Raw genomic sequence first — 17396 nt, forward strand, 5'->3', positions numbered from 1 at the left:
GGTTGGTCAGGAGGGAGGTTGGTCATGATGACAGATAAATCCTGGGGAAATGTAGATTGGATCACTGGGAATGAAGCTGTGAGCCTAACACGATGAGTTTTGCCATCAATAAGCAATGGGGAACCTGTGGAGAACTTCAGAACGGAATGTTGTAGGCAAGAATGTGATCTTTGTCCCTGGTAAGGACTCATCTGCCTTCTCTCCTAAGCTCTCTCTTCTGATATGCTCTTTGAGCCTCGTCACCGTAAGATTCAAGGAGTTTGATAGCAGTTCTCACAATAGGGAGACTGCCTTGCAGCATTCCTGAGGGGAGAAGGAGAACTGACCCCACCCAGAGCCTTCGGATTCCATGGAGCATTCAAGCATAAACGAAGGGGAAATCCTAGAATAACCTGCTGTGGCTGCGACAATTTCATTTTATTTGGGGAGATGTTTTCCTCTGGTTATGAAACAGAAGATTTTAGAAATGCTCTTGACAGCATTAACATTTCCCAGCAGAAAACATAGATAAGTCTGGTGGCCCTTTAAACCCCTTGCCTCATTCCCGAAAACAGTTCAGCACGTGGGATCCTTTACAATGCTGGAATGATTTGATTTTTGTCACTTTACCAACTGGAAGATACCCCTGAGATCGGTCCTGCCCTTCATTTCTCATAATTTCACCTGTTCTTGGCCATAATCAAACCTAGTTCTAATTAGAACTAGGAACTTCGCACAGGAACTCAAGCAAGTAGACTGTGATTCCTAATACTGTTCAGGGTGGATAAGCACATTTATGTTAAAAAATACCCTGCCATTACTTTCTTTCTTGTCATTGTCGCTTGAGGTGAGTCAGAGTGATAAATCGCTGTCAGTCACCTAAGAGGAAGCTGCAGGTAAGAGGCCTGCTCTGTGGTACACAACAAGCTACAGCCCTGGGAACAAGCGACAGCACTGGCCGCCAACAAAATTCACGGGCTGACCCCACCGCTGGGCTTTTTCTCCCCTACTTTGTCTTTAAATCAAATCAAATTTTACCCTCAAGTATTTTGGTTCCTTTGGGACAATCAATATTCACCATTGCAGGGCTCTAGCTTCAAGATCAAAATCTTACAGCAACCTTTTTCCCAGGACTGGGATAGAAGAGGAAGGAGGGAGGCAGTGCAAAGAATCCAGGGAAGTAAAAGACAATTAAACAAAGGGAAATCTCTCTGGAGACTCCAACAATTAACAGAAGGCTCCCTGTCCCTCATTTCTACTCTGTGGAAAACCTCTGGGTATAACTAAGAAAAAATACTCCATTTCGATTGCTCCCCAAAAGACTGAAAAGCAAACATATGCAAGGAGCAGCTCCCAGCAAATTGTTTAAATGCTCTTTTCATTGGTGGTGGTGGGGCAAACACAACCCCAGGAGCTCTCATGGGACCCCAGAGAGAACCAGCACATTAACACTCACCCTTCATTAATAATGAGGCAGGTTAATGCGTTCTTGAGACCTCTTCTTCAGTCTCCTTCATAAGGATAAATCATTGCATTGCCTTCCTTGTTTTAATCTAGGAAATTGCACTGAAAGCCTAGAATAGAACTTTTCCCAGACAATATTCTTCCACATCATCTCTTGAAGCTCTATTACCTGTTCAACGTGAACAGTGTAATTCCTAATACTTGATTATGGCACTCCCTATTATAAAATGAATGGATCCCTGGATGTCTCTTCAGAGCTTTTTCCCTGGGATTTCCTATTGTATGCAGGGCTCCAACCTTTGGCAGTTTGTCAGCTTGGATAATTCCACAAATTATTGTCTTCCAAAGCTTGTCTTTCTTAACATATCGAGTCATGGGCAACTAATTGCTTACTATAAATTCCCCCACTTTAGCTGCTGCACCTAACAGTAAAAGAGAAAGCATACCAGTGTCCTGCTCACAAACCACCCCTCAGTGCAGCCCAGTTTCTGCCAGGATGGCCAGTCTGTTACAAACACGTCTTTGTGTCAGTCCTCCAAACATTTTCTTAGGAACTCTTTGCCCAAGCCATGCTACCCAAACTAAACCACATCTTTGTCATCTGTGAACCAGAGCCTGGGGCAAATGTACTCCCCTTCCTTCCCACCTACCCTGTGTATTGTAAATGATGAGAAGGAAAGGAAACTTTGGGGTAAAAACTGAAGGTTTTAATCTTTGATCTAAGTATCTTAAGAATATAGTTAGTGTCATCAAAAACATACCATGTTTTAATTAGGGTGGACAAGTACATTTAGAGTACAACACAAACTCACTGAAAAAAAAAAAATGAAGGCAAGGTCTGGGGCAAAGACAGCATCAATGGTTGTTTTATCTGGGTTCAAGGCAGCCTGCCTGTGATACGGGAAAAGACATGAGATTTAGAAATAGAGGACCCTGATTCAAGTCCTGGATCTGCCACTGGCCAGCTTCATAAATTTTAGCAAGTTAAGAAACTGAATATACAAATGGACAATGGCCAGAGCTTATATAAAAATAGAAAACTGACCCTCAGCCTGCAGCAACCTGCCCAGGAAACTAACCCCTTTATCTACAATCAGCCCAGGAAGCCAGCCTACAAGTCAGACTTGTAGGAGGTCAGAATGCTATGTCTAGTGATAAACCAGGAAGCTAAACAACACCTCTGTAACAATTGGCCCAATATGACCAGGACTTGAATAACAGCTTCCCTAATTCCAGTTCCTGCTTGTACCCTAGGACCAACCAGAGAAAGCCAAATATGCCCCCGAACTACAACATAGAATGCCCACTTCTGCTTAGCTGCCTACAGCTTCCCCATGCCAGCAGCCACCAATCAGGGCATAGCTGAAGCCTTCCTACTCCTCTACCTGCCTTTGAGTCTCTGTCAAAACACAAGTGACAATGGCTGACTCCCTTGCTATAGCAAGCTCTGAATAAATAGGCTTTGCTTGTTCTCCTTTGGCTGATCTTTATTTCCACAAAGGCATGTAACCTCTCTAGGCTCTAACTTCCTAATCCATAACAATGGGGCTTGTTTCCACTACTTGGCATCATTATGAAGTCCCTAATGTCTATGCTTCTCACCCTGGATTCAGGGTGTATATGAAACCACAGGATCAACATGAGCAATCCCCGTGGAGGTGAATGTTTCAATGATTAAAGGAGAAATGGTCGTATTAAAACAAACACAGATATATTTTGAAATTGCGTTCAAAATTCAAATGAACGTTTAATATAAAATAACAATCTTTAAATAAATTCCAGCTGAGCATGGTGGCTCACGTCTGTAATCCCAGCACTTTGGGAGGCCAAGGCTGGTCGATCATCTGAGGTCAGGAGCTAACGACCAGCCTGGCCAACATGGTGAAACCCTGTCTCTACTAAAAATACAAAAAATTAGCCATGTGTGGTGGCAGGCACCTGTAATCTTGGCTACTAGGGAGGCTGAGGCAGAATTGCTTGAACCTGGGAGGCAGAGGTTGCAGTGAGCTGAGATTGCACCACTGCACTCCAACCTGGGCAACAAGAGTGAAACTCTGTCCAAAAAAAAAGAAATTCCACACTTACAGTAATCTGCTTCATCTAGGCCTCAGGGTTATACCTTTACCTTCCTCTGTCCTCAGTGAAACTTGTGTGGAAAAGACTGACAAGGGTTGACATATGTTGAAAGCACCTTGTCAGTCATGAAATTCTAGAACAGTGTTCTCAAAGTGTGGTCTAGATTCCCCTGGGAGGGTCTAAGGCCTTTTCAGGAGGTCCATAAACGCAAAACTATTTTCCTAATAACACAAAGACATGATTTGCCTTTTTCACTGTCATTCTCTCACGAGCATAGAGTGGAGTTTCCAGAGGCTACATGACGTGGAACATGGGCATAGATTGAATGCAGGAGCAGGTATGAGCATCTAGCCGCTTGCTATTAAGCCAGACATTAAAAATAAAAAACAATGCCACTCTTCTCACTAGATTATTTTGAAAAGTACATTCTTTTTCATTACAGCATTTTATGTTTTACATGCAATGGGCTTATTCTTATTTTAAAATTTTTTTTAATGTTCTGTTTTCATTTCTAATACAGTAAATATTCATACGTATGATTCACACAAAGGTTTTTGTGGGCTCTCAAAACTTTTTTTTTTAAGAGATGGCGTCTTGCTCTGTTGCCCAGGCTGGAGTGCAGTGGTGCAATCTCGGCTCACTGCAATCTGTGCCTCCCAGGTTCTAGCAATTCTCCTGCCTCAGCCTCCCTAGTAGCTGGGATTACAGGTGCACACTGCCCCATGCCCAGCTAATTTTTTGTATTTTTAGTAGAGACAGGGTTTTACCGTGTTGCCCAGGCTGGTCTCAAATTTCTGAGCTCAGGCAATCCACCCACCTTGCCTCCCAAAGTGTTAGGATTACAGGCGTGAGCCACCACACCCAACCTCAAAACTTTTAAGAGTGTAAAATTGTTCTGAGAACCACTGCTTTATAAAAATTTGGACAAAAGCCAATCATGGCATTTACATTTAAGTTGGCTAGTAAAACTTCAAGCATGAGGGTAGCAAAAAAGACCAACACAGTCTTTCCACTCTCTATGCATGTGAAATCCATTTTCTTGTCAATGCCAACCTCTAGTAAAGCTCTGTCTCTGATGGAAGGTCTGCGCTGGTGCTTTCGCTCAGGCAAGCTGCCTCATCCTGCCCAATGCCCACTGAGCTCTTGGTCTTCCTCATTTCCTAGTTGTCCATCTTGGGCTACATAGTGTGATAAGGCCTGCTGTGGTTTCTTTTATGTATCCTGCCACATTCAGCACCTATTTGCGTGCGTGTGTGTGTGTGTGTATGTATGTGTGTGTAAGATATATATACACATATATAGTTCATTCCAAGCTGTTTTTCCTGGAAATCCTGGAGTCCCAGAAAAGGAAATGTGATCAGCAATACAGACTGAGCATCCCAAATCCAAAACTCTGAAATCTGAAATGCTCCAAAATCAGAAACTTTTTGAGTGCCAATGTGATGCCATGAGTGGAAAATTCCACATCTGACTTGATGTGGTAGGTCACAGTCAAAATGCAGACACCCAATACACACTTTGTTCAGCATCCCCAAGAGAAAATAAAATTACCTTCAGGCTATGTGTATCACTTGTATGTGAAATACAAATTTTGTGTTTAGACCTGGGCCCCATCCCCAAGATATCCCATCATGTATATGTAAATATTTCAAAATTCAAAAAAATCTGTAATTTTTAAAACTTCTGGTCCCAAGGATATCAAATAAGGGATATTCAACGTGTAGTAGTGTGACTAGTGTGCAAAAAGTGATCAGAACTATAAATCTTGGTGTCATCTAGAGGCCCACTGCAAAAACATGACCCACATTGAACCTGTAAGCCATATGCAGGGAGTAATTCCATTAAAGATATTCCTCTCAAACAGGGAAGATTGTGTATTAATTCAGTATTTATAGCACACCTGGAAGAGAGATGTTCAATAAATACTTGTTGAATTAATGAATAAATGCCTCATCTGCCCTGATAATAGATTTTCTAACCAAAAGATGTAGGAAGTATACCCAGGAAAGTAGCATAATGTTAAGAATGACAGTTGCTTGCTCAAGACACCAAATCAAGATGAGTAAAGCTTGGTTTGGTACAATGGCTGGTCAGAAGTCCTGATGGTGAGCTGAGAGGACTGTGAGGAAGTGCCATCTGTGTGTCTTGAGTATAGATGCTGCTACTTCTCCAGCCACCAGCCCACCACTGAAGTGAGTCACAGTCCAGGATGCAGTTACAATAGCCTACTAGAGTGGGCTGATGCCAGTGCTTAATCACAGGTCACACAGAGGCCAATGCAAAAGGCCAATGAAATGGATCTGGGACTCTGAATTTCTCAATCCCCATATCAAAACACTGCATCAAGCAAACTCCCAAACTCATCTGCGGTGTGGTTCTCATGAACTAATTCCCATCTGGTTTGCCCAGTTGGAGAAAAACCTAAGCGGGAGGCAAATCAAACAAGGCTACCATGATATTGATGCCCTGTTACTCCTCGTCCACGGGAGAATGGTAAAAGGCAGTCTGTCTGGACATGAGGGCATTTGAATTTGGACCTTTAAACAAATTCTCAAAGATAAATACTAACACTCATTTTCATTCAGCTTACCTGAAGATAATAATTACCAGAGTATTCAAGATATGATTTAATTGCTTCTTTTTTTTTTTTCTTGAGACAGTATCTTGCTCTGTTGCCCAGGCTGGGGCACAGTGGAATGATCTTGGCTCACTGCAATCTCTGCCTCCCCGTTGACTGCTGTATGTGTTATAGGTTTGTCAATGAAATTAGACTTTTGGAACAACTAACTTCTGACTTTATTGACTCCCTCTATTATATATTTTCTATTTCAATAATATCTATTTTCTTTTCTGTTACTTTCTTTTTCCTTCTACTTTCTTTGGGGCCAACTCTGTGTTTTTCTTTATTGAATTTCTTAAGTTAGATTTATTCAATAATTCATTCAACAAATATTTGCGTGTCTATTATGTGGCCAGCATTGTTTCATGTGCTCAAGATAGAGTAGTATTTTTTGGCTCATTAATATTCCAATATTGGCATTTAAGACCATTAATTTTCCTCTAAATCGTATTTTAGCTGCAACCCACAAGCTTTTATATGTATAGTTTTTTGTTGTTGCTATTATTAAAAGTATTTTAGATTTTCCCTTGTTTTGTTTTTCAATCTGAAATGCCTTCATGCCATTTTAATTTTTAAAAGGTAATTTAATTGAGCCTAATTTCTTTTTCTTTTTCCTTTTTTTTTTTTTTTTTTTTGAGACAGAGTCTCACTCTGTCGCCCAGGCTGGAGTGCAGTGGCATGATCTCGGCTCAATGCAAGCTCCGCCTCCCGGGTTCACGCCATTCTCCTGCCTCAGCCTCCCAAGTAGCTGGGACTACAGGCACCCACCACCATGCCCGGCTAATTTTTTTGTATTTTTAGTAGAGATGGGGTTTCACCATGTTAGCCAGGATGATTTTGATCTCCTGAACTGAGCCTCATTTGTTTTTCACCTAAGTTGCTTTGTTGTATGATTTGAAATCTGTAAGACTGCCCTTATGTTATCAAGTCTAACCTTAAATGCATTAAAGCAATAAAAGTTTCTGTATACTGTAATACTGATTTTTTGACATTTATTGAGACTTGAGTTTTGAACTGGCATATAATCTGTTTTTGTGAAGATTTCATATGTGCTTAAGAATATATTTCTTGAGGACATCAGCAAGATGATAGAATAGGAAGTCCCAGGCTCTCATTTATTTATTTATTTATTTTTTGAGACATAGTCTCACTCCCAGGCTGCAGTGCAGTGGCACAATCTCAGCTCACTGAACCTCCACCTCCCAGGTTCAAGCAATTCTCCTGTCTCAGCCTCCTGAGTAGCTGGGATTACAGGCATGTGCCACCATGCCTGGGTAATTTTTTTTCTTGTATTTTTAGTAGAGATAGGGTTTCACCATGTTGGCCAGGCTGTTCTCCAACCCCTGACCTCAGATGATCTGACTGCCTCGGCCTCCCAAAGTGCTGGTATTGCAGGCGTGAGCCACTGTACATGGTCAGACTCTCATTCTTCCAAGGAAATATCTAGTAAACAACTAATGACTAAAATAGCTTTATAGGAGCCCTGGAGACCAAGTTCTGCAGCAAACAAGTAAATGCCCAATCAAAAAAAAAAAAAAAAACCCATACTCAAAATGGCAGTAATATTGTGGCATTTTAGCTCAACCTTGCCCTAACCTTTATCTGGCATGGCATTGTTGGGAGGAAGTGGCCCATTTTCTGGTTCCCTCTTGCAGGATGAAAGGAAAAGTGTGAAACTTGTTTGCAATATTCTGACTTGTCTGTGGGCTGATCATGGAAATGATTTCTATATAATCTAACCCAGAGTTCAGAGAGAAATGCCAGCATCATTTGGATATCAGGTTGGAAAACATTGATGGCAGTGGTGGGTACCATGGCATGTGAAGACTGCAGGGGGACTTCTGACTCCTGAACATCTGGAGATAAGAGATTGCCGAAAGAATAATGCAAGAGTTCCAGGCCCTGAGAAGAAGCAGGGATGAGATTTTTAAGAAAATTAAGACATTTAAAAGCAGCTGTATATATAGGAGAACGAGGTTGGGGTGGGAGGGAAGCATACAAACAGACCCAGAGAATATGTTTGCTGACAAAAGACCTGAGAACAACTTAAGCCTTCACACTGGCCTTATGAGAAGGTATACCATCTCCCTCACAGAGGCAGTCAGCAAAGACTAGGAAAGGTGGCCGTTTTTCAAATGCCCAATTTTCAACCAAAGCAAAATCACAGGTCATACAGAGAAACAGAAATATGACTCACTCAAAGGAAAAGAAATTTCCAAAACCAACCCTAAAGAAATACAGGCTTTGGGGGGGTGCAGCCAAGATGGCCAAACAGGAACGGCTCCAGTCTACAGCTCCCAGCCTGAGCGACACAGAAGACGGGTGATTTCTGCATTTCCGTTTGAGGTACTGGGTTCATCTCACTAGGGAGTGCCAAACAGTGGGTGCAGGACAGCCTATGCAGCACACTGTGCACAAGCCCAAGCAGGGCGAGGCATTGCCTCACTCGGGAAGCACAAGGGGTCGGGGAGTTCTCTTTCGTAGTCAAAGAAAGGGGTAACAGACGGCACCTGGAAAATCGGGTCAGTCCCACACTGATACTGCGCTTTTCCAACGGGCTTGGAAAACGGCACACCAAGAGATTGTGTCCCGCACCTGGCTCGGAGGGTCCTATGCCCACGGAGTCTCGCTGGTTGCTAGCACAGCAGTCTGAAATCAAACTGCAAGGCGGCAGCGAGGCTGGGGGAGGGGCGCCCACCATTGCCCAGGCTTGCTTAGGTAAACAAAGCAGCCAGGAAGCGCGAACTGGGTGGAGCCCACCACAGCTCAAGGAGGCCTGCCTGCCTCTGTAGGCTCCACCTCTGGGGGCAGGGCACAGACAAACAAAAATTCAGCAGGAACCTCTGCAGACTTAAATGTCCCTGTCAGACTGACAGCTTTGAAGAGAATAGTGGTTCTCCCAGCATGCAGCTGGAGATCTGAGAACGGACAGACTGCCTCCTAAAGTGGGTCCCTCACCCCTGAGCAGCCTAACTGGGAGGCATCCCCCAGTAGAGACAGACTGACACCTCACTCAGCCAGGTACTCCTCTGAGACAAAACTTCCAGAGGAACTATCAGACAGCTGAATTTGTGCTCTCACGAAAATCCGCTGTTCTGCAGCCACTGCTGCTGACACCCAGCCAAACAGGGTCTGCAGTGGACCTCTAGCAAACTCCAACAGACCTGCAGCTGAGGGTCCTGTCTGGTAGAAGGAAAACTAACAAACAGAAAGGACATCCACAGCAAAAACCCATCTGTACATCACCATCATCAAAGACCAAAAGTAGATAAAACCACAAAGATGGGGAAAAAACAGAGCAGAAAAACTGGAAACTCTAAAAAGCAGAGCACCTCTCCTCTTCCAAAGGAACGCAGTTCCTCACCAGCAATGGAACAAAGCTGGATGGAGAATGACTTTGACGAGTTGAGAGAAGAAGGCTTCAGACGATCAAACTACTCTGAGCTATGGGAAGAAATTCAAAACAATAGCAAAGAACTTAAAAACTTTGAAAAAGAATTAGATGAATGGATAACTAGAATAACCAATGGAGAGAAGGGCTTAAAGGAGCTGATGGAGCTGAAAGCCAAGTATCAAGAACTACTTGAAGATTGCAGAAGCCTCGGTAGCCGATGCGATCAACTGGAAGAAAGGGTATCAGTGATGGAAGACGAAATGAATGAAATGAAGCGAGAAGGGAGGTTTAGAGAAAAAAGAATAAAAAGAAATGAACAAAGCCTCCAAGAAATTTGGGACTATGTGAAAAGACCAAACCTACATCTGATTGGTGTACCTGAGAATGATGGGGAGAATGGAACCAAGTTGGAAAACACTCTGCAAGATATTATCCAGGAGAACTTCCCCAATCTAGCAAGGCAGGCCAGCATTCAGATTCAGGAAATACAGAGAATGCCACAAAGATACTCCTTGAGAAGAGCAACTCCAAGACACATAATGGTCAGATTCACCAAAGTTGAAATGAAGGAAAAAATATTAAGGGCAGCCAGAGAGAAAGGTCGGGTTACCCACAAAGGGAAGCCCATCAGACTAACAGCTGATCTCTCGGCAGAAAATCTACAAGCGAGAAGAGAGTGGGGGCCGATATTCAACATTCTTAAAGAAAAGAATTTTCAACCCAGAATTTCATATCCAGCCAAACTAAGCTTCATAAGTGAAGGAGAAATAAAATCCTTTACAGACAGGCAAATGCTGAGTGATTTCGTCACCACCAGGCCTGCCCTAAAAGAGCTCCTGAAGGAAGCACTAAACATGGAAAGGAACAACCGGTACCAGCCACTGCAAAAACACGCCAAATTGTAAAGACCCTCGAGGCGAGGAAGAAACTGCATCAACTAATGAGCAAAATAACCAAATAACATCATAATGACAGGATCAAATTACACATAACAATATTAACTTTAAATGTAAATGGGCTAAATCCTCCAATTAAAAGACACAGACTGGCAAATCAAGACCCATCAGTGTGCTGTATTCAGAAACCCATCTTATGTGCAGAGACACACATAGACTCAAAATAAAGGGATGGAGAAAGATCCATCAAGCAAATGGAAAACAAAAAAAGGCAGCGGTTGCAATCCTAGTCTCTGATAAAATAGACTTTAAACCAACAAAGATTAAAAGACACAAAGAAGGCCTTACATAATGGTAAAGGGATCAATTCAACAAGAAGAGATAACTATCCTAAATATATATGCACCCAACACAGGAGCACCCAGATTCATAAAGCAAGTCCTGAGTGACCTACAAAGGGACTTAAACTCCCACACAATAATAATGGGAGATTTTAACACCCCACTGTCAACATTAGACAGATCAACGAGACAGAAAGTGAACAAGGATATCGAGGAATTGAACTCAGCTCTGCACAAAGTGGACCTAAGAGACATCTACAGAACTCTCCACCCCAAATCAACAAAATATACATTTTTTTCAGCACCACACCACACCTATTCCAAAATTGACCACATAGTTGGAAGTAAAGCTCTCCTCAGCAAATGTAAAACAACAGAAATTATAACAAACTGTCTCTCAGACCACAATGCAATCAAACTAGAACTCAGGATTAAGAAACTCACTCAAAACCTCTCAACTACATGGAAACTGAACAACCTGCTCCTGAATGACTATTGGGTACATAATGAAATGAAGGCAGAAATAAAGATGTTCTTTGAAACCAACGAGAACAAAGACACAACATACCAGAATCTCTGGGACACGTTCAAAGCAGTGTGTAGAGGGAAATTTATAGCACTAAATGCCCACAAGAGAAAGCAGGAAAGATCCAAAATTGACACCCTAACATCACAATTAAAAGAACTAGTAAAGCAAGAGCAAACATTCAAAAGCTAGCAGAAGGCTAGAAATAACTAAAATCAGAGCAGAACTGAAGGAAATAGAGACACAAAAAACCCTTCAAAAAATGAATGAATCCAGGAGCTGGTTTTTTGAAAAGATCAACAAAATTGATAGACCGCTAGGAAGACTAATAAAGAAGAAAAGAGAGAAGAATCAAATAGATGCAATAAAAATGGAAAAGGGGATATCACTACTGATCCTACAGAAATACAATCTACCATCAGAGAATAATACAAACACCTCTATGCAAATAAACTAGAAAATCTAGAAGAAATGGATAAATTCCTCGACACATACACCCTCCCAAGACTAAACCAGGAAGAAGTTGAATCTCTGAATAGACCAATAACAGGCTGTGAAATTGTGGCAATAATCAATAGCCTACCAACCAAAAAGAGTCCAGGACCTGATGGATTCACAGCCGAATTCTACCAGAGGTATAAGGAGGAACTGGTACCATTCCTTCTGAAACTATTCCAATCGATAGAAAAAGAGGGAATCCTCCCTAACACATTTTATGAGGCCAGCATCGTCCTGATACCAAAGCCCAGCAGAGACACAACCAAAAAAGAGAATTTCAGACCAATATCCTTGATGAACATTGATGCAAAAATCCTCAATAAAATACTGGCAAATCGAATCCAGCAGCACATCAAAAAGCTTATACACCATGATCGAGTGGGCTTCATCCCTGGGATGCAAGGCTGGTTCAACATATGCAAATCAATAACTGTAATCCAGCATATAAACAGAACCAAAGACAAAAACCATATGATTATCTCAATAGATGCAGAAAAGGCCTTTGACAAAATTCAACAACCCTTCATGCTAAAAACTCTCAATAAATTAGGTATTCATGGGATGTATCTCAAAATAATAAGAGCTATCTATGACAAACCCACAGCCAATATCATACTGAATGGGCAAAAACTAGAAGCATTCCCTTTGAAAACTGGCACAAGACAGGGATGCCCTCTCTCACCACTCCTGTTCAACATAGTGCTGGGAGTTCTGGCTAGGGCAATCAGGCAGGAGAAGGAAATAAAGGGTATTCAATTAGGAAAAGAGGAAGTCAAATTGTCCCTGTTTGCAGATGACATGATTGTATATCTAGAAAACCCCATTGTCTCAGCCCAAAATCTCCTTAAGCTGATTAGCAACTTCAGCAAAGTCTCAGGATACAAAATCAATGTGCAAAAATCACAAGCATTCTTGTACACCAATCACAGACAAACAGAGAGCCAAATCATGAGTGAACTCCCATTCACAATTGCTTCAAAGAGAATAAAATACCTAGGAATCCAACTTACAAGGGATGTGAAGGACCTCTTCAAGGAGAACTACAAACCACTGCTCAATGAAATAAAAGAGGATACAAACAAATGGAAGAACATTCCATGCTCATGGGTTGGAAGAATCAATATCGTGAAAACGGCCATATTGCCCAAGGTAATTTATAGATTCAATGCCATCCCCATCAAGCTACCAACGACTTTCTTCACAGAATTAGAAGAAAGTACTTTAAAGTTCATATGGAATCAAAAAAGAGCCCACATTGCTAAGTCAATCCTAAGCCAAAAGAACAAAGCTGGAGGCATCACACTACCTGACTTCAAACTATACTACAAGGCTACTGTAACCAAAACAGCATGGTACTGGTACCACAACAGAGACATAGATCAATGGAACAGAACAGAGCCCTCAGAAATAATGCCACATATCTACAACTATCTGATCTTTGACAAACCTGACAAAAACAAGAAACGGGGAAAGGATTTCCTATTTAATGGTGCTGGGAAAACTGGCTAGCCATATGTAGAAAACTGAAACTGGATCCCTTCCTTACACCTTATACAAAAATTAACTCAAGATTGATTAAAGACTTAAATGTTAGACCTAAAACCATTAAAATCCTACAAGAAAACCTAGGCAATACCATTCAGGACATAGGCATGGGCAAGGACTTCATGTCCAAAACACCAAAAGCAATCGCAACAAAAGCCAAAATTGACAAATGGGATCTAATTAAACTAAAGAGCTTCTGCACAGCAAAACAAACTACCATCAGAGTGAACAGGCAACCCACAGAATGGGAGAAAATTTTTGCAACCTACTCATCTGACAAAGGGCTAATATCCAGAATCTACAATGAACTCAAACAAATTTACAAGAACAAAACAAACAACCCCATCAAAAAGTGGGCAAAGGACATGAACAGACACTTCGCAAAAGAAGACATTTATGCAGCCAAAAAACACATGAAAAAATGCTCATCATCACTGGCCATCAGAGAAATGTAAATCAAAACCACAATGAGATACCATCTCACACCAGTTAGAATGGCCATCATTACAAAGTCAGGAAACAACAGGTGCTGGAGAGGATGTGGAGAAATAGGAACACTTTTACACTGTTGGTGGGACTGTAAACTAGTTCAACCATTGTGGAAGTCAGTGTGGCGATTCCTCAGGGATCTAGAACTAGAAATACCATTTGACCCAGCCATCCCATTACTGGGTATATACCCAAAGGACTATAAATCATGCTGCTATAAAGACACATGCACACATATGTCTATTGCAGCACTATTCACCATAGCAAAGACTTTGAACCAACCCAAATGTCCAACAATGATAGACTAGATTAAGAAAATGTAGCACATATACACCATGGAATAGTATGCAGCCATAAAAAATGATGAGTTCATGTCCTTTGTAGGGACATGGATGAAACTGGAAAACATCATTCTCAGTAAACTATCGCAAGGACAAAAAACCAAACACTGCATGTTCTCACTCATAGGTGGGAATTGAACAATGAGAACTCATGGACACAGGAAGGGGAACATCACACTCCGGGGACTGTTGTGGGGTGGCAGGAGTGGGAAGGGACAGCATTAGGAGATATACCTAATGCTAAATGACGAGTTAATGGGTGCAGTTAAACAACTTGGCACATGGATACATATGTAAGAAACCTGCACATTGTGCACATGTACCCCAAAACCTAAAGTATAATAATAATAAAAAAATAAATAAAAAATAAAAAAAACAAATACAGGCTTTGGACTTACTAGACAAAGACTTTAAATCAACTGTCACAAATAAGTTCAAATAGAAATTTTTTTAATAACCAAATTCTGGAACTGCAAAGCAAACACTGAATTGAGAAAATATATTAGAAGTCTTCATCAGCAGATAAAAACAGGAAGAAGAAAGAATCAGCAAACCTGAAGACAGGTTATTGGAAATTATCAAGCCTGGGTAGCAAAAGAAAAAAGAAGAAAGTGAATGGAGCCTAAGGGACTATGGGATACCATCAAGCCAACCAAAATATACATTGAAGGAATCTCAGGAGAATAGAAAGAAAGGGGTAGAGCATTTATTTGAAGAAATAATGGCCAAAAGCTTCCCAAATTTGAGGAAATACATAGATATACAAATACAAGAAGCTGAACAAGCTCCAAGTAGAATAAGCCCAAAGAAAACAACACTGAGACACATTACAATCAAGCTATCAAAAGATAAAGAGAGATTCTTGAAGGATGACTACCAGAAGCTGGGAAGGGAGGTAGGGATTTGGGGCAGAAGTGGGGATGGTTAATGGGTACAAAAAGTACTTAGAATGAATAAGACCTAGTATTTGATAGCACAATAGGGTGGCTATATTCAATAATTGTACATTTAAAAATAACTAAAAGAGTATAATTTGACTGTAACACAAAGGATAAATGCTTGAAGTTACAGATTCCCCTTTTGCCCTGATGTGATTATCATACACTGTATACCTGTATCAAAATATCCCAAAATATCCCATATATCCCATATATATATTATATATATATATATATATATACACACCTACTATGTACCCACAAAAATTTTAAAAGAAAATTTTTAAAAGAGATTCTTGAAAGTAGCAAGAAAAAAGCAAATTGTCACATACAAGGGATCCTCAGTAAGATTATCAGATTTCTCAGCAGAAACCATGCAAGCCAAAAGGCAGTAGGACGATAAAGTGTTGAAAGAGAACAGAACTTCACCAATAATTCTATATCTGACAAAACTATTCTTCCAAAAATATGAGAGAAATTAAGAAATTTCCAGAAAAGCAAATAAAGAAATTTATTTCCACCAGACCTGCCCTACAAGAAATGCTACAGTGATTTATTCAAGTTTAAATAGAGGCATACTAGACAGTAATCAAAACTGCATAAAAATATAAAGTTCCTTGGTAAACACATGAACAAATACCAAAACCAGTATTATAATTTTGGTTTATAATTTCACTTTTTCTTCCTTTACAGGATATAAAAGCAAAAGCATAAAAAATAAATCAATATTAATGCTACACAGTAGGTCTGGGCACAGTGGCTCACACCTGTAATCCCAGCACTGTGGGAAGCCAAGGCAGGTGGATCACTTGCATCCAGGAGTTTGAGACCAGCCTGGGCAATGTGGTGAAACCCTGTCCCTAAATACAATCATCATCATCATCATCATCATCATCATCCTCAGCTAGATGCGGAGGCTGAGGTGGGAGGATTGCTTGAGCCTGGGAGGTGGAGGTTGCACTGAGCCAAGATCTCACCCCTCCACTCCAGCCTGGGCAGGAGAGAGAGACTCTATCTCAAAAAAAAAAAAAAGTTGCACAATATATTAAAATGTAATGTGTTATGTTAATAACATAAAGGGGGCATAGCTCTAGAAGAGTAATATTTTTATATGAAACTTAAGTTGGTATCAGTTTAAAACATATTGTTATAATTTTACAATATTTTAGGAAATCCCCATGGTTACCAGAAAGAAAATATCTATAGAATATATGCAAAGGAAAATGAGAAGGTAATCAAAAACGTGTCACTACAAAAATAATTAAACATAAAGGAAGGCAAAAAGGAAGGAATGAGGGACAAAAACTGTAATACTCACAGAAAGAAAATAACAAAATACCAATAGTGAGTCTTGCCCTATCAGTAATAACTTTAAATGTAAATAGGTTAAACTTCCCAACCAAAAGACATAAATTGGCCAATTAAATTTTTTAAAACATGATGCTACTATATGCTGTCTACAAGAGACTCACTTTAGATCTAAGGACATGCTTCGGTTGAAAGTGAAAGATGGAAAAAGGTATACTATAAAAATAATAACCAAAGAAAGCAAGGATGGCTAAACTAATATGAGACAAAATAGGCTTTAAGTCAAAAACTGTTACAAGACACAAATGTTGAAATTATGTAATGATAAAAGGGTTGATTCATCTAGAAGATATAACAATTATAAACATATATAGCAAACTTCAGAGGTCTTAAATATATTAAGCAAACATTGACAGAATTAAAAAGGAGAAAAAGATCTATAATTATAGTAAGACAATTTAATACCCCAGCTTTTATTAATGATAGAACAGCTAGACAGCATATAAGACAGAATATAAGGACACAGAGGTCTTGAACAACATTAAAGAACAATTGGACCTATCAGACATACATAGAATATTTCATCCAACAAAGCAAAAAAACCACTTTTTTTCTCAAGTATATTTGGAACATTATCCAGAAAAAACTACACGTTAGGGCATGAAATAATTTAAAAAGACTGAAATCATACAAGTTATCTCTTCCAACCACTATGGAATGAAACTAGAAATCAATAGCAGAAAAAAATGAGAAAATTTACAAATATGTAGAAACTAAACAATACTTTCTTATACAACCATTGGGTCAAAAAATAAAGGAGAAATTAGAAAATATCCTGAGACAAATGAAAATGAAAACATACCAAAATCTGCGGGATGCAGCAAAAGCAGTGTTAATAGGGAAATCTGTAGATGCAAACAAACGTATATACTCAAAATGAAGAAAGAGAAAATGGCAACCTTCAGCTAGGTGTGCATGGAA

At 40.2% G+C, this 17396-nt stretch overlaps 1 protein-coding gene across 1 annotated transcript in view; it reads left to right on the forward strand.

Annotated features, from left to right (window-relative positions):
• Positions 1-6931, forward strand: part of ANO6 (anoctamin 6) — a 237352-nt gene extending 230421 nt beyond the window's left edge. Inside the window, exon 20 of the mRNA XM_055251352.2 lies at positions 6180-6931. Within this exon, the coding sequence (XP_055107327.1) occupies positions 6180-6443 (264 nt within the window). The 3' untranslated portion in view covers positions 6444-6931. The remainder of the gene's footprint in view (positions 1-6179) is intronic.
• Positions 6932-17396: the final 10465 nt, after the last annotated feature.

This window comes from Symphalangus syndactylus, chromosome 17 (genome assembly GCF_028878055.3).
Source record: "Symphalangus syndactylus isolate Jambi chromosome 17, NHGRI_mSymSyn1-v2.1_pri, whole genome shotgun sequence".
Lineage (NCBI taxonomy): Eukaryota > Metazoa > Chordata > Mammalia > Primates > Hylobatidae > Symphalangus > Symphalangus syndactylus.